Source organism: Periplaneta americana, chromosome 9 (genome assembly GCF_040183065.1).
Source record: "Periplaneta americana isolate PAMFEO1 chromosome 9, P.americana_PAMFEO1_priV1, whole genome shotgun sequence".
Classification (NCBI taxonomy): Eukaryota; Metazoa; Arthropoda; class Insecta; order Blattodea; family Blattidae; genus Periplaneta; species Periplaneta americana.
In genome coordinates, this window is record NC_091125.1 from 102,426,554 (window position 1) to 102,453,023 (window position 26,470).

Genomic DNA, 26,470 nt, shown 5'->3' on the forward strand with positions numbered 1-26,470 from the left:
ACAATTGATTGACAAGCGATCCCAATTAGTGAAGGGACAACAAAGAAACAGCAAGCGCACGCATCGAAACCTAACGGTATCTGTCAATCTGTAATAGAAATGCGTTAGAAGTCTGAGGTCAGAGTTATTTCTGTGCATTACGGACGAAAAGCCTAAGGGCCGGTATTATAAACGCCGTTTAAACTTTACGTTCAGTTTAAACAGAAGTTTTTCGTTCTGCTTCGTATTATAAACCTTAATTATCAGTTCATCTTGAGTTAACTTGAGTTTAAATTGATCGGCAGTTCTCTGCCGTTTAAACTGCAGTTAAAGCTTCAACATTGCAAGATGGCGGTTCTCGCAATAGCCTACACATGGATATTGCAGATGTTTTCCAAGAACTTATGAGTGACGATAAGTGAGTGATCAATATTACTGAGCGGTCAAGAATTTTTCGAAATAGAATGCACCACTTTGAAATATAAATCAATATAAATTTAAAACAGATTGAGGCTTTCGAAGCAGACAGTCCTAACCTTCAGAATTAGGCTTTATATTCTTAACCTTGTTTCGAAAAATTGAAAGTCGGATACAACATGCAACAAAGAAATGAGAAAGTGCAAAAATATGTCTTTTAAAGATTGAATTTAAAGATTATTTGAAAAGATAATTGATATCCTTTTTACTTTTGAAAACATTCTGTTGAATCTCTGCATCAATTACTAGTTGCGCTGTGCTATTTCTCCTCTGGAAGTTCTAGGCATACTGAAAACGATGGAATATTTCGAAGGTGTCCATAAATCTACTATAAACCTATTGAGCATTGTACTGTGTGTGACAGACAGTCTGCTGGTAAGATTTACTATGGGGCCTGATTTATTAACACACTAATAATATTACCTAATTTTACTAGACTCATAAAAATAATTGTATTGTTTGACTGAATTCTGTTTCATAAACATTCTAGACAACACACAAAATACGCACACTAATATTATTAATTCATTACTCAGTTGATTCTGTATGGTGTTACGTTGCGGATGGTCATGCAAGGTTCAGATTGGTTGTATTGTGTTTGGGAGTATAACGTTGGTAGCCAGCGTTAAGAAGCTATTTGAGGTTAAGTCTGACATGCATACTGAAGTACGCGGTATTGGTCCTCTATAGGTTTTTTGATACTCTCTCTGATATCGAAGAACAACGATGTTTCTTAATGAAGATTCTCCACGAGCGTCGGCTATTTTGAATCACTAATGTAATTAAACGGCTGTGATCGTCTTCTTTTAGCAGTAATACCAATCGTATTCCACTACGGTTTAACTTAACCGAGACTCTGTAATATGGCACGTTGAGTTAAACTCACGGTTAGGTTTAACCTAGGTTTAACATAATCTTTAGATTAACCGTATTTATAAAACTGGGTGTAAGTGGGACGTTTTAACTGTATTGTACATGGAAAATTGAAAAAAATTTCAAAATGTAACACATTCGGAAGTGCGAAAAACGTACATGCCGACAACATATAAAAATGGTATTTTACTCTAGTTCCATGTAAAATTTTAATTTTCTCAAGACCGGCTCGAATTACACGGAACCACGAAATACCGGAGCTCGAATTACCGAGGTTTTACTGTATTTACAAACCAAGATAAAGGGGAGTAGACGAAAATGCTTAATGGAAGTCTTAGCACAACGTTTAATTACTAGAGCTTCACAATTCCAGGAGAAAAATTTCCTTATAAGAAACAACTACTTCAAGCGGAACGGTGTGGTAAAGAAAATAAACAAGAACACCCTGCAAATAACTTTTCTATCTTTTAAAAGTAAGAATTGCTTTCTTCTCTTCATTTAATTTATTTTTTCCCCAGATATTTGCAATTCTGTCCTTTTTTCATCTCAAAGGAATGATGACTAAGAAGACGTGAGACGTAACTGTAGAGGTCTGCAGCAGCAGCAGCAGCACTTTGCATTCTGGTTTGTACACGTGCAGATTCCCACGGCCGGCCCCTATACAGTTCAAAGGCAGACGGTACCTCGCCTCAACACCGCAACAGAAGCAATAAGGAAATAGTTACGGGAACTTGATCCCTCCCATTCCCGCAGTTGTAATAGAATCCCGTTACTGCCCTCTATTCTCCTCAAAGTGTTCATTCCATTCTCGAGGAAAACCGTTATGCGTAATAGATGTTTGAAATCGACGATGTGCGAATATTACAGAAAGAAATTCTCTCCTCTTCGACAATTTTACAAAATGCTTCCCTTGTCTTTAAGAAAGACCGTTCTAATCACAAAAGGAACATTTACAATTTCTTGCTCACAAACAGAGTTTCGCATTTCCTCTTCCTATTCTTATTCTCTGCTTTGTTTCCCTCAAATTTCTGCATTTTCACATCATCTTCTTTAGGTATTTTTTAATAATGATTTATATGTTTCAAGTTTATTTTATATATTTTTTTATTTCCACCATGTCACCAAATGTTGTCCTGGCTCCGTCTAGATCGTAGGAAAATCCATTGTCTTTCCCTTCTCTTTCACATATTGCATTTCTCCACTCCTGTATATCTTGCGTCTCGTTTTCAAAATTTATCTACCCATCATAAGCTAGACACACGATCAAAACACTCCTCAATTTTATCCATTCCCTCCCACCGAACATCCTCATATTCATCTTCTTTCACTGTGGCTGTTCCTCGGCTTTGGAATTCCCTACCGAGTAATATCAGGGACTGTCAGACATCAAACCAATTTAAGAATAGACTAACGAATTATTTTTCTAACAATTCTTGCAAACAATAATAGCTGTTTCAGGTTTCTCAATGTTTAATGGTTATATATAACATAAATATCTAAATTATCTCATTATTATTATTATTATTATTATTATTATTATTATAACTATTTCTTACCAATATTTATTATTGTCACACTAACATTACTTATCCAACTTTCATTATTCACTTTCATGTTGTTTTATTGTCTAGATATTAATGTAATAACTATGTAAGCAATTGTATTCAATTAGAATTAGAGTCTGGCTGGCGGAAGCGAAGGCCTACTGGCCTTAGCTCTGCCAGAATAAATAAATAAATAATTAATTATTATGTCTTTTATTCCCATTACTCTGGTCAATTTGTCAATTTTTTCTAGTACCGTATATCTTTGTCTTTCCTTCATTTTTTACAATATCTTTATTTTATTTTCCACTTTTTGTTTCAATGATCATTTCCTTTGCTCTTAGTGTACACTGCTCCGTCGATTTAGTAGAATGTCTTTGAGTGTAAAGGAAGCGGGAAACAGTACAACGTGGTCTGTTGTGACGAGAATCCAAGCCCCCGCATATCGGTAAGGGATGTCACAACACCTTTCAGTCTGAGTATTTCTGACAATGTAAATATTATTCAACGCCTTGAAAACGGCACAAATGTTAAGAATGTTGCTGGAGACTATTAGGTAATTTTTACTTATTTTAATTTTTTCTTTATTCATTTAATACATTTATTTATTTATTTATTTATTTATTTATTTATTTATTTATTTATTTATTTATTTATTTATTTATTTATTTATTCATTCCTTCATTCATTCACAACATTCCTTTTTTATTTATTTATTTATTTATTTATTTATTTATTTATTTGCTTATCTATCTATCTATCTATCCATCCATCCATCTATTCATTCATTCCTTAATTTATTGTGTATAGCATATACATACATATATAACAATGTAAACAAATATCTAAAGAAGAATATAATATGAAGAGGAAACGAGACAGAACTCTAGAAATGAGATCGAGAAAAAATAAAGGAGAGAAATGTGTGCGAAGATACATTATACATGGAGATCAGTGAAGATAAGCAAATTTGAAGACGAACGTTGCAAAACCAGTATCGTGTGTGTAGTTTAATTTCTCTCATGATTTTATAACAAATAGGCATAGGAAGCGATGAAGCAGTTATGCGAGGATGTAGCCTAAATATTATTTTAATACAATTTTCACAACGATAAAATTATTAGAATGGAAAATTCAGGTATAAAATTAAAACAGCGATTTTTTTTTTAATTTTCCAGTGAATGCTGGAAATGTGGAGGTATAACCCAAAACTAATCACAAAACCCTCGCTAATTAGGGTCTAAATCAGCAAAAGGCACAGAACAAGATTGTAATACATGCTAATTAGAGAAATGTAAAATTCACCGCAAAATATATTATAGCAATGTCGCATATTTTCAATAAATTCGACTATATCCATATCAGAAGCCAGCGTTTGTTTATAATAAAATCTTGTCCCTAGATACGTGTACTGGACAGAAGATCGGTTCTTCCGAGATTTCATGTCGACGATGATGATGATGATGACGATGACGACGATGATGATGATGATGATGATGATTATGGAGAATTGGGGTGTCACAGGAGAACGGGAGTATCTGGAAAACCCCTGTGTTGTCTGGACACGAGCTTGCCCAATATAATCTAAGGTACACGTACCAAATAACGCCATCTTAACACTTAAGTCACTGTTGCGCTGGAAATAAGTTATGTACAAACACAAAAATTATGACAAAGAAACTTTAATTTTATCTTTAGAAAATAGCACAATGAAAATGTTGATATTATATATTGGAGAAGAATTACAACTCAATTAGGAAAACTTTGTATACTGGCGTTATTAGGAAGAGCTTGTTTAATCAACGCCACCTATTTTCTAGTAACCTATACACTTATAATTATTAATTAATTATTTTCCTAAGTAACACAAATTGAACTAAGCAACTAAGTTTGAGTTTCTGCTAATAAAAGGTACAAAATCACTCAATACTAATTAAATATTCTTGATATGAAGCTGAAACATCAGATGTATTAGGAAAATATGTTTTCCGGTAACTTCTTACTTTCAAAAAAGAGACGAGACAACAGTAGAAAGTTATAAACAGAAAATCATTAACTTTAGTTAAATATTAATATTTTCTCAGAAGTAAAACAAAAAATTTAGAGTTCGATAAGCAATTGAACCAATTTCATCAATGTGCACATTCTGGACATTTGTAAGTTGAAAGATTGGTGTTTTTCCTTATGTTTCCACACTAATCATGTAAATACTTCACACAATATGAATATAACAGCAATGGAAATACTATTAAAACTGAGGACTATCGTTAAACAAATGAGTACCGTACTAACATAACCTAAAATTTTATTTGTGGACCTTTAACGCTACGTGGCGTTAAAGCGCTGCTGAGTTCTTGATAACATTACACGCCTGTTCCTCTAACATTTTCAAATTTTATAGATAGCAAATACTTTTTCTGCGTAAAAGAATGTTTAAGGATCACGAAAATATATAGTTTAATAACTTATATTTATTATTTGCTCAACACACAAAATAAAATATTGTCTCTCACCTTGATATAAGAACAGCCTTTCACTATCAACACACAACAGCAAAATGGTGGAATATCATGTCACTCGTAAATGTCAGCGGACAGCTAGTAACTCATTTCATCACTACATGGCAAGCGAATGCAGGCTACAATATTGCACTACCAAAATCTGGTGTCATTAACAAAATTTAATAGAGTGGCGTTAAAGATATACATGGCGATATTTGTCTCAGGGACCTTATAAATTCATGGTAGGACGGGATTTGAACCCGTGCTCTTGGCTTATAAGCCTAACGATTTAATACTGTGCCACCATGATGGTTGTGTAAAAAGTAGTGTTATTATTTAAATATCGATATATTCAAATCTATTATTTTCGTACTAATGTATATAATAAGAAACATGGTACGACTGAATTTTCCATATGACTATCTTAAGATTTAGTTTAATGTTATTATTGACAACAAGAGGAAAAGCTTTCTCACCCCTGGACGACTCCTACAAGACTGTAAGCCGAATCCAAAGCAGCCATTGAACCATTTTATATTTCTACAATGCCAAGCCCTGTGAAACGTTATATAGAGCTGATCTTATCCGTAAAAGAGAACAAGAAGAAATATCCTGATTCGGTCAAAGGCTTCCACCCGGACTTTGTCAGGAACAACAGAAAAAGATAGCACAGGACGTAACATAAATCATTCCCTTACCGTTGAAGCCATTTTCTTTGGCTTCGCGAATTGCCTCACCATACTGAATTGACGTTCAGAAGAGGAATCCTATAGATTGGAATGTGATTCTTTTCTCCATAAAAAGTGGCATCCAAATATAAACGAAAAGGAACACATGTAAGTAATGTTTTCGGAGCCAATAATTCTTTTTTACCGGAAGTTCTACATCGGCTTCAAACTCAGGCTCATTTCAGGAAAAATTAGTAACAAGAATGGTAAAGATGCACGTTTTATTGTTATGTATTCGTTTTTCATACAAATTTCCTCTCAGTACTCCATATCTCATGGTAAAACCTTAGTTCAATTCTATATGTAATTCGAGTATATGAAATTATAGTCGCTATTCAGACAGTTATCCTCTTTGTATCGCAAGCGGTAACGTTTTCATCTCGAATTTCTGCTGAAGTTTATATCTTTAAGTGAGACTAAAAGATAACAGTAGGATATACAGGGTAGAAATTATATAACTGTGCAGACTGAAGGGGGTAACAGAAGGCGTCAGAGCCAAAGCGGGCCAAGCGCCATTTATTAAAAACGGAGAAAGCAAGGGTTAAAGTTAAGTAAATAACATAATTTAATTTTAATGTGCATACTTTATCTTACTTGCTGTATGTTTCGTTAAATTATGGTAATCACTTAATTTTAACTCTTGTTTTCTCCGTTTTTAATAAATGGCGCTTGGCCCACTATAGCTCTGAACCCTGCAATAGACTACACTAAAATAAATAAAAACCTATTATGCGTTTTGTAATTAAGTGTATGGTTAATAAAATAATAGACAAAGTCTGTCTGTAGTTTGCCAAGCATATACGCACTCTTTCTCAATAGCTGCGTTCCTTACCTTAGTCACTCCAGTAGGGTTGCCAGACTTCCTAATGACAGGAAATAACGATAGGTCTACATATTAATCTTTTGGTTTAATTTTTTTAGAAAATCGTTCATTTGATTAAAAACTGCAAAGGATTAAATAATCCCTTATGAGTTTCATTATAAAAGTGAAAATAAAAATTCCACGGATTGAACTTATCGAGTAAAACAGCGTTAACGTTTAGGGGAAAATTAATTCTTTCTGAGAAAAATATTCATTTGGGACTTTCTTTGTTTGTACTCTATCGGATGAATAAGCTGTTAAAATCTGCGCAGTTATATTAATTCCACTCTGTATATTTTTGTACCATATAGAGTTATTATTATTGATAATTGTCGGGCGAAACAAAGCATTTCTAAGCACTTCAAACGGAAGGGGCCCATTTTTCCGAAAACATTCTTCCGAATACCAAAGTTTCGAACGTGATTTAATTCCGAATTCCATTTTTCCCGAATACAATTTTCCGAAGTCAATTTTCTCGAATGCTATTATTTTCAGTTCCGAATTCCATTTTCCGAAGTCAATTTTTTCGAATACTATTATTTTGAGTTCCGAATTCCATTTTTTCCGAACACAATTTTCCGAAGTCAATTTTTTCGAATGCTATTATTTTCAGTTCCGAATAAGTTTTCTGAAATATGACAATTATACGGAATACAAAAGCTTTATTTCAGAAAATATGACTATTTCGTTTATATGACGTCATTCCATTTTCGACCAATGAAGTGTAATGAAATTTTGAATTCCAACCAACCACAGTCAAACATCGCGATAATTTTTGCAGCTAGATTTATCCCTATCAATTTATCGCATGGTCGTTCTTTTGTTTAGTCGGTGTCGCCAACTGTTTCCCCGTAAATTGATGAGCATGAATCAATTAAGATGCATATACACGGTTAAACTGTCCTTTCAACTTTACGCATTGAAGCAATGAATGCAAGATTGATTGCTAATATTAATTAATATATTTAAGCCGTGAAGAGGATGTTCAAAACGGTGCACCATGTAGACACAAAATCTTTATGCATCTTAATTGAACGTAAGCTTTAAACTTGATCATTTCAATATTATTCCCAGGCTGCATGCATACGCGCATGGAAAATTTAACTGTGTAGATGCAGCTTCAGTCCCGTTACACACTACAGTGAGAATGCGTTTGTCGATCTATGAAAAATGCTTTCCTGTAGCACGGAGTAACGGTCGAAATAAGGCACAGCTGACACATGGTCCCGCGCCCATAGGTAACTAACCTAATTGTAACCATAAAATCTGTATTACCTGAATGAAATTAAACAATTAATAGAAAGTTAGACGTTCAAATTTAAGTAAAATCAGAGCATATCAAACCCAAAGATCTTGTATATTATATACAAGGTCTTTGATCAAACTGCCTTCCGTATGGCGTAATAAAGTAGGCCTACCTGTTTTAATTATCTATACAGAAATGGCTTCACTGTTTAGCAACATATGTCTCGCTGCAGTGTGAATACATAAGCATTGCAATATAGCTGTTTCCACATAATATTACATAGTTCTTAGTTCTCGATGTAGTGTGTAATGTAACGACGAAGTACTAAATAAAGTGTTAAATTCTACTTCCACATCTTCATCTTCTAATTCCATGTCCATTGTAGGCTATCGGGGAAAAAAAAATACACTCCTTCATTCAGATTTGATAACTGCGTTTTCAACAATTCTTCATTTAATTAATGTATTAATCAGGTTATTTGTAATTATATTATAAAATCTTTAAATTATATTATGATTTCAGCAGATAATGAAAACATATTTCCGTTATAATAATAAGAGAAAAGTGCAGTACATGTAATTAACATTGTTAAACCTGTATTTCGCTTTTCGTAATTGGCATTACTGAATAACATGCAATTTCTTTATTGCAGTAATCGATACTTAATCTGTCTCAACTTCACAATGTTTGAATAGGTTAAGTATTCGTAAATATACAATTATTAACAATTTGTGAGCGAATTTTAGGGATATATTATTTATATTTTTATTTTATTCACGAAATAGTTCTAATAAATGTTATTCGAGGTCTGAGATTTCCCAGATAAATCCACTCGCTTCGCTCGTGGATTTCAGACACGTAATTACATTAAGTGAAATGATGTCCAAGTCTCCGAAGGCAGTCCATGCGCCGTTCCTAGTCTTTGTACGTTTGGTTCTGTGCTACAATTCCCGCAATCCTCGCCTGCAGATTCCTCCACTGTTTTTTTGCATTCCCTTGTACAGTACGACTCATAAAAAAATTCTCGGATCATAGTATCGGTCTCTCTTTGCTCCTTCTGGTATTCTGACAAAACTGTGTAGAAATTGGGATGGTATTTACCAACAACCACTTGAAAGCGATTGTGGAAAACTTCACTTATATTGTTCGTCCGATGCTTATTACGTTTTGTTGCTTATATTGATTTCAATGGACAACGGGATATCCTCCTCGGGTGACAAAAATTCCAATAACTAATCAACCAACCAACCATTCGAAAATTTGGTTTCGGAATAATTACATTCCGAAAGCAGAATTCGGAAATCTGTATTCGGAAATTTGGTTTCGGATTTTTCCATTTTGGGAGAAAGTACATTCGGAACACTGAATTCGGAAAAATGACCCTGAATCACTTCACACAAATATAATTTCTGTGCACTCGTTATGGAATTAGTTATGTGCCGATTGAACTGGTCTGCTAAGCATTTATCTCCAGTCAACGTATTTGTAATATTTGATCTAAACAACTGTAACTTTTCGTTCTGGAAAGAAATTCTAAAATGTTACATTTGTTCGAATCAAATTTATGCACATTTAAAAGACAAAACTAATTTTTTTTCAATAATTTATTATCATAATACACTTCTCTCTTAAATTGACTAAGAACATTGTGAATTAAATCAATATCTTTCCCAAAGCACGCTATGAAAAGTTTTATGTAAAAGAATATTTTTCTCGGAAAGGAACCAAAAAGAGCAAAACTGTATTAAACTTTGTTTGAAATATCTCAAGGAATATCCCCGTGAAATTAAAGACATTACTTATGGTTTACTTTTTACATACATTGATTTAATAATGAGGGCAAATCGACGACAAAATATGCTGTAAAGTTAACAAAAGGAAACTACTAAAGCACTTCTATGTGCAGAAGACCAAATTATTAGTGCCAAATATATAAAATAACTACAAAACCTCAGCACATCAGCTACATAAAATATCCATAAAATGCTCTTTAAACGTACCAAGAGCGAAAGCAAAATCAGTGACAATGTGCGGCAAAGATCTTCAAAGGATTAAAATTAAAATTTCTGGCAGAATCTTCGAACAGGTAACCAGCTCCATTTACTTAACTAATACAATTTCGGAATACAGCAGATATAGAAATGAAGATAAAAAATGTAACAGAGTAAATGGGATAATAAAACGAACCTTTGGTAAACAGACGGCAGCTGACACAAAAATTAGATTACAAAATATAATTTTAAATTCCATCCTAATATTTGGATGCGAAACTTAGATTTTGTACAAAAGTAACAAAAATGGTTAGAAGGAGCACAAGTGTGTTTTCTAAGACCTCTTCTGGAATTCACTCGTTTAGGTAGAAGAACAAATGATTATACTGTAAATACTTCTAAAAGTGGAAAATATTATTGTGAATATAAAAGCATTCTAACAGCGATGACTGCAATAGATATAGAGGAAACTTCCGAAACTTGTTTTCGAGACTTTGGACATCCGAAGTCAAGATAATAGTCTATTGCTAAGTTTCCTGGAACAGGATTTTAAGGCTCCTAAATGTAATGTGTTCAGGATAAGAAGAAGAAGAAGAAGAAGAAGAAGAAGAATTTTTTTATTTCAGTAGGTTATTTTACGATGCTTTATCAACATCTTAGGTTATTTAGCGTCTGAATGAGGTGAAGGTGATAATGCCGGTGAAATGAGACCGGGGTCCAACACCGAAAGTTACCCAGCACTTGTTCATATTGGGTTGAGGGAAAACCCCGGAAAAAACCTCAACCAGGTAACTTTCCCCGACCGGGGCCCACCTGGTTTCGCGGCTAGACGCGCTAACCGTTACTCCACAGGTGTGGACAAGAAGAAGAAGAAGAATATGATGATGATGATGAAAGTAAAATTTTACCTTAATTTGAACTTGCATGATATTATTGTTATATTTTGGGAAACACAGAATTATTTTTAGTATTTCTTCCATTCAAATTTTTGTAACATGATACTCCTCAAGGTTGTTGTCAGTCTGAAATATGAAATTTTCAGCTAATTTGCGATGTAAGTGTTGTTATAGAACTTTTCGACCCGACAATCAAATCTTAAATGAATCCTTATAAGTAGCAATGTTGTGGGGTCATAATACACTTACACACAGTCTTTCAGATACTAATGAATTCATGATGATGAAAGTCTGAAAAATACCGATGAGAAGAGAGGACATAGGTGGACAGAAAATAAGAGGGATCATAAGAAGTTGGCATACTACACAGAATTTTAATTACAGTTGTCGAAATGTAAGCCTACTAGATACGTTGTATAAAGTTTATTTAACATCTGTATTCCTTTATATATTCTCGTAATATTTTTATGTTTATGTACGACCTAAATTAAAAACTAAGAACTATGCGTGCAACTGTATGTTTTAATTAAGCTGGTATTAAAACGTTTACACATAGAGGAATGACTAATTAAATGTTTTGAAGTTAAGTACGGTTGTTACATAAACCTACCTGTTAAATAAATTTTACACATAAAAGTCGAATAAAAATCCGACTATGAAACCCTTACTTCAAGCTTTAAAGTTTTTTATTGAAACCAACCAAGGAGATTAAAACTTTGCAGGTCAAAATAGTCTCATATTCAGATATTTTTGCTTTAAGTGTTTATTTAATACTATATTCAAAATTTATAATCCTGTACTTAAAGCTTCTCATGTCGTTATTTCAAAGAATCAGACAGAAGTCGGCGATTGGAAAATAACTTCGATTAAAATTCATTTTCATACGAGTATATACAGAGTGGAAGAAAAGTCACAATATATTATTGTTTATATTTTTCCTTCTGCGTTCATACTTCGCTGGAGAAAACCTAGGACACCTTCATTTACTTTTCAGTACAGCATCTGATCCGAATCAATTTCTTCAAAGTGGTTTTAAGTGGCTTCTTTTAAGTCGTCATCTCTTGTTGAAATTGGTAGTGGCTTTTGACCCACTTTGTATAATTTCAGAAATAATATTCATTATTTGGAGACTTCTGTCTTATCATTTGAGGAAAATTATAAAATAAAGATGTAATACGTGGAGTTACTGACACAAAAGTAACCTCGATTTCTACCTAAAGAAGTTTGCCGACAGTTTTTAATATTAGTTTAAGAAATTTGTAATGTTAAAAAATTATGCGCGTTTCATATTTAATGTAATTCTATATAAAATATTAATTAATGTATTCTTATTATCTGGTTTCATAGATACAGAAAAAACAAACTTGACACTATGAGAGACAGAATAATATAACCTTACATAATTTATCTTACTGTCCAAAATTCATTTCATAAAAGGCTGAAATGTCATAAAAATGAAGTTGTGAAAATGCGGTTTATTCATTTCAGAATGATTATAGCACATAAAAAATTATCAATACCATCTTTTAAAATTCAAATAATTATCGCCCAAATTTTTAAGAATTCCCTGCAGATTATACAATTTAATTTATACCACTCAGAAGGTTTTAATTAAGGATATGCCATACGCTAATTTTAACTAAAATATTTTATTTATAAATTTAATTTTAAGGTTAACTTTTAAGATTTTATTTTATAAATTTATTGACATTGACGGTTCTTAATTATTGCATATTATTTTTACAATAATATTATTTTTAATTATCATATTATTGCTATTCATTTCCGGACCCTCGTGAGCATCATTAATAAAGGCGGAATGATTAATATTTCTTTAAATCTCTCTCTCTCGACTATAAGTTTACACATGTTTTAATTTATAAATCCGATATATGAAAAATTATATTTTCTTTTATATTTGGCCCTTTTCTCTTAAAGTATTTAAGTTAGTGTGTTCAAATTTTAACCATTTGTAATTATATAGGCCTACTGATAAAACCAATCTCCTAACTACTATAGATAGGGCCCATTTTAATTTTCATTTCCCAAGGTACAACTTTTTTCTTTTCAAAAAGAATGGCTTATACTACTGTATTAAAAATTATTTATTTATTTATTTATCTATCTATTTATCTATTTATTTATTTATTTATTTATTTATTCTCTACAATACTATAACGATTATATTATGTTAACTAAAGAGTCTCCCATCCAACTAGTCACTCATAACGAGTGCACCTCAACACATGTGTGGACTTCAGTCCTACATTCATAGACATCTATGACGTAGTGCAGAGGGCGGCCACCAGAGGGAACCCAAGAGTTGGAACTTAAACTGAGACGATTCTGTCCGACACCGAGATGGGTATCCGGTGTGGCTTAGTGGATAAAGCATCAGCACGTAGAGCTGAAAACCCGATTTCAAATTCCGGTGCCGGAGAGAATTTTTTCTCTGTTCCATTACTCTTTCATCGTATGATGACGCAGAATATCTGCATGGAAATATCATATGTACTTCGGTACATGGAAATAATATTCAGAATACCAGCTCATTAAAAAATGATACTCCTGAATAGTTCATTCTTTATCTGCAATATTATTTTACACTTAAAAATTAAAAAAATTATTGTATTTTACAAACAACTTCAAATTATTGTAACTGAAAATATTGAGAATAGCATATATGTTTATGTGACAATTTTTGCTCAGAATGTTTTCGGAAATAAGCTTCATAAGTGGCGGTAAATCCTCGTTAATCACCCTGTATAAATTATTACATAGGTAACAATCAAAGGATTCTATTTAATATTACGTAATTTGGAAGTCTGCTTTAAGCGTTACACGATACTGATATAAACATGTACACGAAGAGTATACAGTTACACTCAAGGACGCTGAAATAAAAATGTTTTTATAATTGCTATTCAATATTTTCACTCTTTGTTTTTTAAATCATTGTTATGGTGTTACAGGTTGCATAACTTAATATAAATATGCAATGTTAGGAGGGAATTTATACAGTATAACGCTTACACATACTAGTAAACTTCAACTGAATTCATATTTTATATTTAGCCTACTTTTTAATTTCTATTGTATTGATTATAAGCTATTACTTGGAACAAAAGACTCGTATTAGGCTATAAATATGTTCAAGCAGAAACTATAGCACATAAATGTCTACTTGCTGCGATTCTCAAGTAGCAACAAACGGAGCAAAGTAAAATTACAAATTGCAACAGAGACATTAACAAGTAGCAGAACGAATGGTTTGCGAATGTAATATTTCTGAGCATCCATGCTATTGTTCGTAGGCACTATGGAATAACTGTGCTTCATAGAGAATAAAATGCAAGTATCGATAATTAAAACATTATTCATTCGGTTTACGTTTCCATTGTTCTGATTTGTAAACCAAATGAATTTATTCGATTATTTCGTAATTATATATCATATTCACAGATTTAAGTGAATAAATTAGGCCTAATGCATTGATTTTATTCATAGCGTTCTTTACAGCATAGATCCCTTTCAACATGGGAATAATTGAAATCTCCTTTCAAAGTCAATCTTCCTACTCTGAACTGTAGCGCTTTAAAGTAATCTTATTTAATTTTAAATCCGATACTAAAAGTTTTAAAGTTTCCAAGTATTTCAATTCCACCAACTTATTTGAAAGGAGTTACAGTAATTAGAGACATAGAGACTAAAGTTCTATTGCGTAGAAACTACTTCCCACTTATATATAAATTTAGTAGAGACTTTCGTAAAATGAGAGTACTTTAAATGAATACCACCCCCGAATAAGGGTATATGGTGCATGGTTTCCCTATGTACTTACACCCTTATTCCGGGAGGTATTCAATTGTTTGAGGATAATTCAATATAATAAACGAAGTAAACATTTGTACCTTAAAATTCTATCGTACTCTTTGCTCTGTTCACACATTTAACATTTCAGTAATCTTGCGAAAAAAAAAAAAGTGTGAGAAATTAGGAATCCTACTAGAGATGAACAACGATCGAGATAACGAGACTAATAGCACCCGAAAAGCCGAAAACCCGCACGACAATGTATTACGTCGCGTCCTTGACGTAAAGACTGGTTGTGAGTCTTCCGAGATTCGATATTGATCATCTCCCGAAGTCCCGAAGTCAGCAGTTGTTTATACCTGACTGAACTTTTATCTAATTTGGCAACTGTTATAGATGTATAAACAATCAAGTAACCTATATGAAACATCTCTACCTTTCAGTGTATAATAATCTGTTCTCCACTCTTTATTTAATTACTAGGCTCTTATTAAAAGGCTAAGAATTTTCTTTTCATATGTTTAAGATCAAGTGAGCAATCTCAAGTAAAAAGATATTGTCATGTTTTAAGTTTCTTAGAAATGCAGATTTTTTTTAGAATTGTTTTTCTTTCTATTTATATAACCAAAGGTAATATCATATAATAGAACCAGAACATTTTGATAACTAAGATACTGTTCTGTTTTGTCTTTTTGTCTCATTTAAACATTTCTAATGTTATATACTTCAGTGATGTATGTTATTCGAAGTTAAGAAATCTTCCCACGTCGACCAAATGCTATTTCGAGAATAACGAGCGAGACTCGAAGCGCACGAGAATGACGAGCGAGACTCGAAGCGCACGAGAATGACGAGCCGAGGCTCGAAAGACAAATGCAGCGAACACAGCGAGCGAGAGCGGCAGTTAGTTTTGTTCATCTCTATATCCTACTTAATACCATGAGAAAGAAAAAAATTCAACTTTAGTCATGTATGACATCATCCCATATTATTATTCATGTCTATGGCAATCAAGAACAGCGACTTCACAGTAGTGAGTTTGATGTTAAGAAATTACCCACAAATATGCAGATGACTTTCATCTGACTGGAAAATAAAGTACTATTGCAGTTTCCAACGAGTGGAATTGGTTCGAAATATTCTGAGGAAACACATGTAATGACGTCTGAAGATAGTGAAACAAATTCCTGGGAATTTCCAAAGTCGAGGCCAATCCATTCGGCAAGAATTGATTTGACATACCGCCAACAACAGCTCATCGATTGCGGCATAAGCGTCTTCGTGAACACACAGTTCGGAAATTATCTCAGTGATATTTAAACAAAACTGGTTTGCCACTAAACTATGTTAACGCGTGGTGAAAGCTTGAGTATATTCTTTTCCAGATGATACCGAGTTGTATTATCAATAATCGGAAAGTGTATACGATGACTTATATAATCGCTATCCGTCTTTCGAATCGAACAACTCATCATGTTTCATTCGTTTCGAAGTTGTGCGCCGTTTGAATGACGCAAAATAATCGTATTATCGTCGTAAAAGAAATTCAGGCGGCGTTTCAGAGAAGTCATGGTAAAGTTAATCGATGCTGCATAAGTGTCCTAATTTTATACCCTTATAAAATGCTAACTATCTTAAATATCGCCATTGTTCCTGCAATAACTCTTATGTGACATATTTTCAGATTTTTGCTCTATTAAATAACTTAAATAGTAATACAGCAAGTAATAAAATTTTCTTATTTCTTTCTTTGAAAAGTGTAAGATTTCACAGTTTCCTATGTACGGTTGCCATGGGATGAATAAATGTGTTTTTTCTTCCTACTGAAAAATTTTATATTTTGCACATACGAGTTATTTCAGGAACAACGATGATATATTTAAAAAAAACAGGCTTTGTACCAAACGTGTATAAGACGATTTGTGTAATCGCTATCCACTTTTGTAAATTTAAAGTTATTTATGCTCGACCATGCCGAAGTGTAATAATTATACACCTGGTAGCAGTCCTTTAATGCATGTCATTAAAGTACACCTATTCACTAAAGTTCAGGTTTTCGATTATTCTCGGATATGCAATCAAAAGACAACGATGGAAACGTCACGGAGGCTGGAAATCCAATACTGTCGCAGAAGGTTATGTTCTGTTACTATAATAATTAGCGTTAATTGTAAATAATATTCAAATAAATTCAATTTATCATCTGGTTTTTCAATTCTAAATCAATTTCCAGGTTATATCAAAATTAGTTCATGTTATTTTGTAGATTATAACAAGGTCGTACATTATTGTTCATCGGAAAAAATCAATACTTTCGCGTCTGCGCACATCTCAAAATTTACGAGCGATGCACAAGGTCACTTCCACTCTTCAGTTAGATACGAATAAAATGAATACTTCTGAATAATTTCAAGTTAGAAATATGGTCGAGTATAAAAAGTCGTATGAAACTTGCCTATAATGGGAATTAAGACGCTCGTCTTAATTACTATCATTATAGGCTCATTGCATAATGTACTATTATCTACGAGAGTCATTCCGAAAGTAAAGACTCCTATTTTTCTTTTATGTTGACCTGTAACGTCTGCACCGGATGTTAGTGGCGTTGTATTAAAGGTTGAACCTTCACGGTAATGTCCTTTTAGTTTGGTTATCGTGTGCGGCAGAAAGGGGCAGCAGGGAAATGTACCGAAATGGAATCTGACACAGAAGCGAGTAAGAAACAGAGATGTGTTACTGAACAAATTGCACCCATTGCACCCATTGACATTCATCGACGTTTGCTGAAGACGTACGGAGGCCATACAATGGGTGCGAGCACAGTACGGCCGTGGGTAGTGCGTTTCAACAGTGGCGAAAATGACAGTCTTCTGGGATAGGCGGGGTGTGATTCTTTTAGATGCCCTGGAGCCTGGAGAAACTGTCAATTGCGATAAGGCCAGGCCCCACTAGTTTCACGACCACTGAGCACGTTGCAAAATTTGGCTGGACTGTCTTATCATATACACCTTATAGTCCGGATTTAGCGTGTTCAGACTTCCATCTCTTTGAACCTATGAAAGAAGGATTACGTGGGCAGCAGCATTTTCCAGTCAAGCATGCTGTCGTCGCAGCTGTAAAGAAGTGGCTTGCTTGCCTCTGCTGATTCAGATTTTTACGAGCGCGGCATGCAGGCTCTTGTTCATCGCTGGCAAAAATGCATAAAGAATGGTGGCGACTATGTGAAAAAGTAACGGAATGTAGGCTACCTGAAACCTTGCTTTATTTACCTGTGCTATTATGTTCTCTGTATCTATTGTAGTTTCCATGAAAATAAATATAACATTTTACTTTCGGAACGACTCGTACTACCACGATGATGCTCCAACACATCGAGTATGTTCCGCACATTTCAACGGTATACTCAGTTTTGACAGACTATGTAATTTTGGAGTGCTGTTTTTTTAATAAGTCGATGAAATATCTTCTGTTTCGGAGTATTATTCTTGGTCGAAGATTTCTAAAAATTATATAAATTATTTGATGCAATGTTATGAATGCATACTATGAACAAGAACTAAATTATGTCCAATCTACGACGGTAAAGATGAGTATTAGCTGTCAACTAGAGATGAACAACGATCGAGAAGGAAAGACTAACAGCGCCCGCAAAGTCGAAAATCCGCATCACAATGTTGTATTACGTCGCGTCCTTGGCGTAAAGCTGGTTGTGAGTGTTCCGAGATGCAGAGATTGATCACTCCCGAAGTCCCGAACGTCAATCATCCCTGAATCGTCACAGTTGTTTATACCTGACTTAACTTTTATCTAATTTGGCAACTGTTATATATGTATAAACAATCAAGTAACCTATTTGAAACATTATCTCCACCTTCCAGTGTATAATAATCCGTTCTCCTGTCTTTATTTAATTACTAGACCCTTATTAAAAGGCTAGGAATCTTTTTTTTGTAAGTTTGAGATCAAGTATGCAATCTCATGTAAAAAGATATTAACATTATGTTTTATATTTCTTAGAAATGCAAATTTGTTTGAGAATTGTTTTTATTCTATTTATATAACCATAGGTAATATCATTAATAGAACCAGAACATTTTGATAATTAAGATACTGTTCTGTTTTGCCTTTTTGTCTCATTTAAACATCTATAATATTATTTATTTCAATTATGTATGTTATTCGAAGTTACGAAATCTTTCCACGCCGATCAAATTCTATTTCAAGAATGAGCGAGACTCGAAGCGCACAAGAATGACGAGACGAGACTCGAAAGACAAATGCAACGAACACAGCGAGCGAGAGCGGCAGTTAGTTTTGTTCATCTCTACTGCCAAAATAGCTATTTCAAGTAGACTCGTGAAGTTCCACCACTTTACTTCTATGCCAACGCCACGAAAGCTTAAACTGTATCGAGTTTTAATCTATGTATAACCTCTCCAGTATGCTTATACTAAACTTAAGCGCTTAAATATTTGTAGAATTCTTTAATTGTTAATAAATGAACGTAATTACATTCATGCCAGTATGCCGACACATGTAACATAGCGAGTATATCGCCGTGTCTGCTTTATTTATTGGACGAGGACACGAGATAGCAAACAAGAAATGGGCAGTATTTGTACTAAATAAACACAGACCTTTCTTTTGGAGCGCGCCATGCGTTGGTCCCTGGAGTTCTCTGCTTCACCTGGTATCTGCTTTCCCCAAACAACCACAGCGATCCTTGTGTAGGTAAACACTAGCACCACGAGAGGCACCACGTACTGCAGAACCATCAGCATCATGCTGAAACAGAATCAATAATAACACCGTCCCATTATTTGTTCAAAACAATACACAGAAATTAAGTAAATACGCTCCTAGTTTGACGACACTTTGAACCTGTGTGGAACTTGCAGACTTGGGATGAAATTCCGCAGTTAACATGGATGGACTATGGATGACTATTTCGTTTATATGACGTCATTCCATTTTCGGCCAATTAAGTGTAATGAAATTTTGAATTCCAACCAATCACACTCATACATCGCGATAATTTCTGCTGCTCGATTTACCACTATCAATTCTGCAGTGCTTGGGAAAAGTAACATAAGGCAATTTTCACAAACCTTTTTTGATAATTTATTGACAACTTACACTGGTTTATATCGATTTGATTTTTTTTCTGTATGAATTATTGTAATGGGAGGAATACCTATGTACTTTTTTCCAAGCGAACAGATGTTCCGTAAGTTGTCAATAAATTATCAAAAAAGGTTTGTGGAAAGTGACTTGTGTCACTTTTCCCGAGCATTACAGAATTTATCGCATGGTCGTTCGTTTATTTAGTCAGTGTCGCCAACTTTTCCCACGTAAATCGATGAGCATGAATCCATTGTAGCGCGAAATCCTTCTTCTACATCTACATCTTCTTCTAATTCCATGTCTATTGTATCTAAAGAAAATGACACTCCTTCATAACAATTGTTCATTTAATTAATGTATTAAACTGGTTATTTATAATTATACTATAAAATGTTTAAATTAAATTATAATTTCAGCAGATAATGAAAACGTATTTCTGTTATAATAACAAGAGAAACGCGCAGTAATCGTTATTAATCCATTTGGACTTCACAATGTCGGAATAGGTTAAGTATTCATAAATATAGCCTACAATTGTTAACATTTTGTGAGCGAATTATAGGTTTATATTATTTATATTATTTTTTATTTTATTCACGAAATAGCCATAATAAATGTCACTCGTGGATTTATCGACAAACCTCAGACCTCTTCTGACATTACTGTAGATAAACTAAAACGTAATTCTGAAACTTTGAGCCGTTTAGAACCATTACGCAGTGAAAACATCCTAATATATTGCATCATGTTAAATAGCATGAATATCTTACATAATTTTATCTGGTCCAGACGGAAGACCGGAATGGGGTTGTTGATCGAAAATTTTAAGTTTATACACCTTGACATAGTTGTGAAGCAATCCAGTATTTTGCTGTTTATTACAAATCTACAATTGCATCTCGATGCTAGGTGGGCACTGATCTCATACACCGGCCGAAAGTTCATCAGAATATTTCATCCCAATGAAGAGTAGAGGTTCACCGCTGTGAGTAACGGTTAGCATGACCGACCGTTAAACGAGCGGGCCCGAGTTCGAATCCTGGTTAGGGCAAATCACCTGGTTAAGGTTTTTCCACGGTTTCCTCTCAACCCATTAAGAGCAAATGCTGGGTAACTTTAGGAGTTGAACTCTGGACTTATTTCGCAGGCATTATCACCTTCATACCATTCAGACGCTAGATAACCATAGCAGCTTATAAAGTGTCGTAAAACAACCCAGCAAGAAAATGATCACTAGTATCGGTCCTTATTCCGTAATGCTCGTCAGTGACATGGCGCTAGATCATGATGCTACAGCGCGGGACATACAATAAGTATACACATTTAGAAATATTCTTGTTGAAACTTGAATAGAGGTAGAGACTTACCAGCACACGAAGAATAATACCCTGCCCGACAAACAGTTCTCGACACTTCCAGAATCTTGATATTTTGAGCCTTTCCTCCTACAATAATTGCTGTCATAGGCTTCTAGAACCTCATGAGACAACCGACAAAACTTTTACATTATCGATCTAGATACTATCCTCAGAGGAATTTGTCTGTAATCCAGGATGTTCTGTTCGAATATGGAACAATAACTTGTAATTTCCATGCAATTATCTCAATTTCCATTACGTGCTGTAAACCTATGAAGGATCCCGGCTATACTTTTCCTTCAAAGAAAACAATGTTAAGGATTTTCGTGGTTCCCTAAAGCTCAACGAGCTTTCAAGGAAACCATTTTGACACCAAACTATTGCATTCATAAAATTAAATAAATAAATCAATGCTCAATTGACCATTGAGCCAAAGGACTATGAACAAATGGATAAAAAATAAGATAAAATAACATAAAATAAACTTACATAAACTTAAAAACTTAAAATCTTAAAAACTTAAAAATTTAAAAATTAAAATATTAAAAATTAAAAATAAAATAAAATAAAATAAAATAAAATAAAGTTAAATAAAATAAAATTAAATTAAATTAAATTAAATTAAAATTAAAATTAAATACAAATGAAATTAAATTAAATAAAATAAATAAATAAGTAAAAAGTAAATAAATACATACATAAATAAATAAATAACCATTAGATGTGACTACTGGAGGTGTGGAGCCAATGATGGCGTTCATTACTGAGAATAACTATTACTCAGAAATTACTTTCCCATATTTATACACGACAGGGGAGTTTAAGCCGTTCCTCTGTAGGTAAGTGGGTGTTCTTTCTTTATCCGTTAAAAGAAGTTTCACTGCACCTTGAGGAAAAAGTTCTCACAGACGCTTTTTTAATCACAAACTTCACAGAATCTGCACGGCATGGAACTTTTCTCTCTGTTTTATTTATCAAAAAGTTAATTAACTGGATCATGACTGCGTCACGTTTGAACGTAGAGCGTTTTTCAACGTACAAGTCGAGAAAATTGTAAAACAAAAATTACTACATCGCCCCTTATGAGAGTTGTGTCGATACCACCCGCAATGCATTTGTTAAAGAACATTTTTGTTCGTTCGTGGACGAGGTTGAAGCTGGTTCACAATAAACCGGAAACGGAAACGTCAACGAGAACGAGAACGGAAATAATGTTAAAATAAATGTATATAAATGTGTAAAGTTTTAATCCATACATTTGATTGATTAATTATATTTTAACAATTTTATTTCTGCATACATAGATTTTATCAATTTTATCCACTTCCACATGCATCGTTACAAATGATCAAATTGTTCATTTAAACTTCAAATTTAAAACCTATGTCTCACTATTTGTTTACATTAGGTATAACATAAGTTGTTTGTAGTATCTACGAAAAATCTGATGATGGTTCCTTGAACCGAAAAGTTCATCCAACACGTAAATAATTGTATATTTGTGTTTATCACTATACAGTTTGATAAGTTTGACGGCATAACAAGAAAACTTTGATACTTTGTACGGCTTATTGGACCCAATATGGTTTTTATATTTAAATACCGAGTAGTTTTCGTCATTAGACCGAGTAGTTTTCGTCATTAATTTCAACTTGATTTATATAGTGTACAGTTTCAGGTCAACATAGGATGTAATAAGGGTATTTAATAACTGCAAATTGTTGGTTCTTAAAAGTTTGCACAACTCACAGGGGAACCGAGAGGCGTTAAACGCGGATTCCCTTGAACTGAGTGTTCTGTTACTGGATCGACAGTTGGTATCAAATAGTGAATCATAAAGCCAGTAGGAATGCGGTGCTACGGACTACATTTATCCCTACGGTAGCAGTGGTAGTCACAATATGCATCAAACTGTATTGTAAGCATTCGTGTCACTTCTTCATAAAAATAATTGTAACATAATACGTTTCTTGAAATCCTCCACCAACTGTTTAATGGCTTTGCAAGTAAAGAAAGATATCACGGTCAATTCTGGAATATTAAATTATTCGGATGGAAATAATTCTCGTAGTTATTCTATGACGGTGACATATTATTCGATTACGGATGTGCAAATGCGAAAATTTACGACAATTTTGTATGTGTGCTCAAGCTTCAAGACTGCGTCAGCAGAGACAATTCTCAGTTCATAATTCACGTGTTATAAATCAAGATACTGCTTCATAAACTGGTGCTATACCTCGGGATTATGTGAGTATCTAGTGCGTCTCGACACGGAAGTGTGTTAACTACTTCTTCATCCACCCAAGCTATAACACGCTTGCTTTATGGCCGGATTTTATTTTTCGAGAACGTGTAAAACGTTTTACTTTATGTGTGCTTACAGCTCAACACAAGAGTTTGCATTTGTGCAAATAAAAATAGAATATAATAATCGTCGTTAAGCAAGTATAACGTTCGTGAACTCGAATGTGTAAGATATAGGTATATGTATTGTTTTATACAGAATTGAAGAGAGTTCTTTTAAGGAACGAGAGTGATCCACCGCTGTGGGGTAACGGTTAGACCTCCTGACCATGAAACGAGCGGACCCGGGTTCAAATCCTGGTTGGGACAAGTTACGTGGTTGGGGATTTTTCCGAGATTTACCCTCATTTCATTAATTATCTTCAATAATTACAGGTTGACCAGAGGACATGACGGACGTGGTTCCAGGATCCACCTACAGATGGCATCTGTCTGCGGGAGCTGCACATATCCAAGGGAAGCTGTAGGGGCTTCAATTAGCGGAATGCAGTAGACAGGGGGAGTGTAGCTCCCTGGGATAGATGGCGCCTTGGTGAGTCGAGGAATAGACGGCGACATATCCCTCTGGTTAAGGATGTAACATATTCATGCACGTGAATTGCGAACAGATACCATCGATCTGAGGAGGCTGCAGAGGAACATCACAGGGAGGCGGAGGGACATTCTTGTTCATGTGGACTCCGTCAGACCTGGATGCTGTGGCCGAATCGATAAGATGGCACCAGACAGTGAATCGCGTGCTTGATGAGTAGTCCTAAGGACTTCAAAATCATTCCAATATAAAAAAAAGCCTAAGGCTGCGGTACTTATCTACATTCCTCCTCCAAAGGAAAGAAGAAGAAAAAAAAGGATGACAGTCCTTAGTACAGTATGAATGGAAAATTCTCTACCATTTTTTTTATTTGGCGCTTAGATGTCACAAAAATAATTATTTTTCATTACAAATTTGGGCCCATATCTTGAGAATACATTTAGAAATACACGTTTTATAAACTTTTTATACTGTGTGACACGGAACTCAATTGACAAGTGGGAAACATTACTAAGTGTAAATGTTGACATTACAAATATATGTGGCATCCTCAAAACAAAGCGCAGCAAGCAACCCATTTATGGTTGTGAAAATTTAACATTACTCGCGCAGCCAGTCGTAAAATAGAAACCAGTGAAATTAAATTTCTCTTTGGTGTTACTGGTTATATCCTTATACAATTACAGAAGCGATGACACAAGAAAAGAGAAATCCTTACGTTAATTGAGAGAATACTACAAAACAGAACTGGTAAAAACTTATAAAGAGAATGGATTACAACCGACTTCCCAAACAGATACTACATTGCAATTCCACAGGCAGAAGAAATGGAAGACCTGACATCCTGGATGATAAACATTAACTCTTGAAGCTGGAACAGATCTATCCCAAACAGCTGAAGATAATGAACTATAAGTCATCCTCTATGGTCTAGAAGTTAAATAAATTGTGAGCTCTGGGTCCGAGGTTCGAGGATTGAAACTCGGTTGGCAGCAATGGATTTATCGTTAACATGGCTTCCTTCTGGAGGAAAGTAAGACTGGAAAGCCATGTCGTAAATCTATGACACTTAAAAAATTCAAATCGATTATGCCACTTTGAAATCCTTACCTCGGTCCAAATTTAATTTTTTTCTGCTAATACAAAAAACTTCCAACAGCATGGGTCTCTAGCTATAAATTGATTCAATGAGAGATTATATTTTAGAATTAAACATAACATTTTTATACTCAACACTCTTCAGAGTTTAAATATAAAAAAATTGGTTTATACGAGTAATGCCTAAATTATTATACGGAAATTCTCCACTCCAATCGTTCAAAATATTGTATTAGCTCTTTTAACTATTTTGTTGCCTTGACGTGGTGAACTATGATTTAATTCTAAATCATTGACAGTAATTGGATCAGACACTGCACTCGTTGATTGTTGGGGGTGTAGGAGCATTCTGTAAATAGTTTGACTCTTTGTAACTGATCCGCAGAAGAGAAGATAGAAAATGTAATTTCCCTTGCCCTGCATTCTTGCTCTCGTTCTAGTGTAATCCTTTTCTATTTGGGCTCAATTTTCAACGGTTCATTTCATTTTTTTCTTTCAAGCCATGCCCTCGTTTGTCCATTCCCTGATTTCAACACATTTTGAAGCAAAAATACGAGGGAGAGTCAAAAAGTAATCTTAATAATTGTTTTATTAATTGAATATGTAAACTAAAACTACAACTTCAATACACACTGGAACTCGAAAACAATGACTCCATAAATTTTCTAGACATCACCATAACAAAAGTTAATAACAAACACAACTTCAAAATATACAGAAAACCAACCACCACCACCACACACATACACAACAAATCTAATCACCCCACACAACACAAACATGCTGCATTCAGGAAAATGGTACACAGATTACTCAATATGCACATGAGTCAACAATACTACAATGAGGAAGTGAACACAATCAAATACATAGCACAAGAAAATGGTTACAACCCAAACATAATAGACAACATCATAAGGAAGACAAAACAAAAACTCAACAAACACAAAAACACACAAAACACAACACAAACACAAGAACACAATAAATACATCACACTAACATACGAAAACAAAAACACACATAAGATCGCATCCTCATTCAGAAAACAGAAATGCAACATAGCATACAGAATAGAAAACACACTACAAAGACATCTCAACACACAAACAACACAAACAAATAAATACAGCCACACAGG

The 26,470-nt window shown here is 34.0% G+C and overlaps 1 protein-coding gene across 1 annotated transcript in view; it reads right to left on the reverse strand.

Annotated features, from left to right (window-relative positions):
- LOC138705604 (RYamide receptor-like) overlaps nt 1–26,470 on the reverse strand; it is a 299,486-nt gene that overhangs the window by 46,889 nt on the left and 226,127 nt on the right. Inside the window, exon 4 of the mRNA XM_069834205.1 lies at nt 19,548–19,695. Coding sequence (XP_069690306.1) covers nt 19,548–19,695 — 148 coding nt within the window. The remainder of the gene's footprint in view (nt 1–19,547; nt 19,696–26,470) is intronic.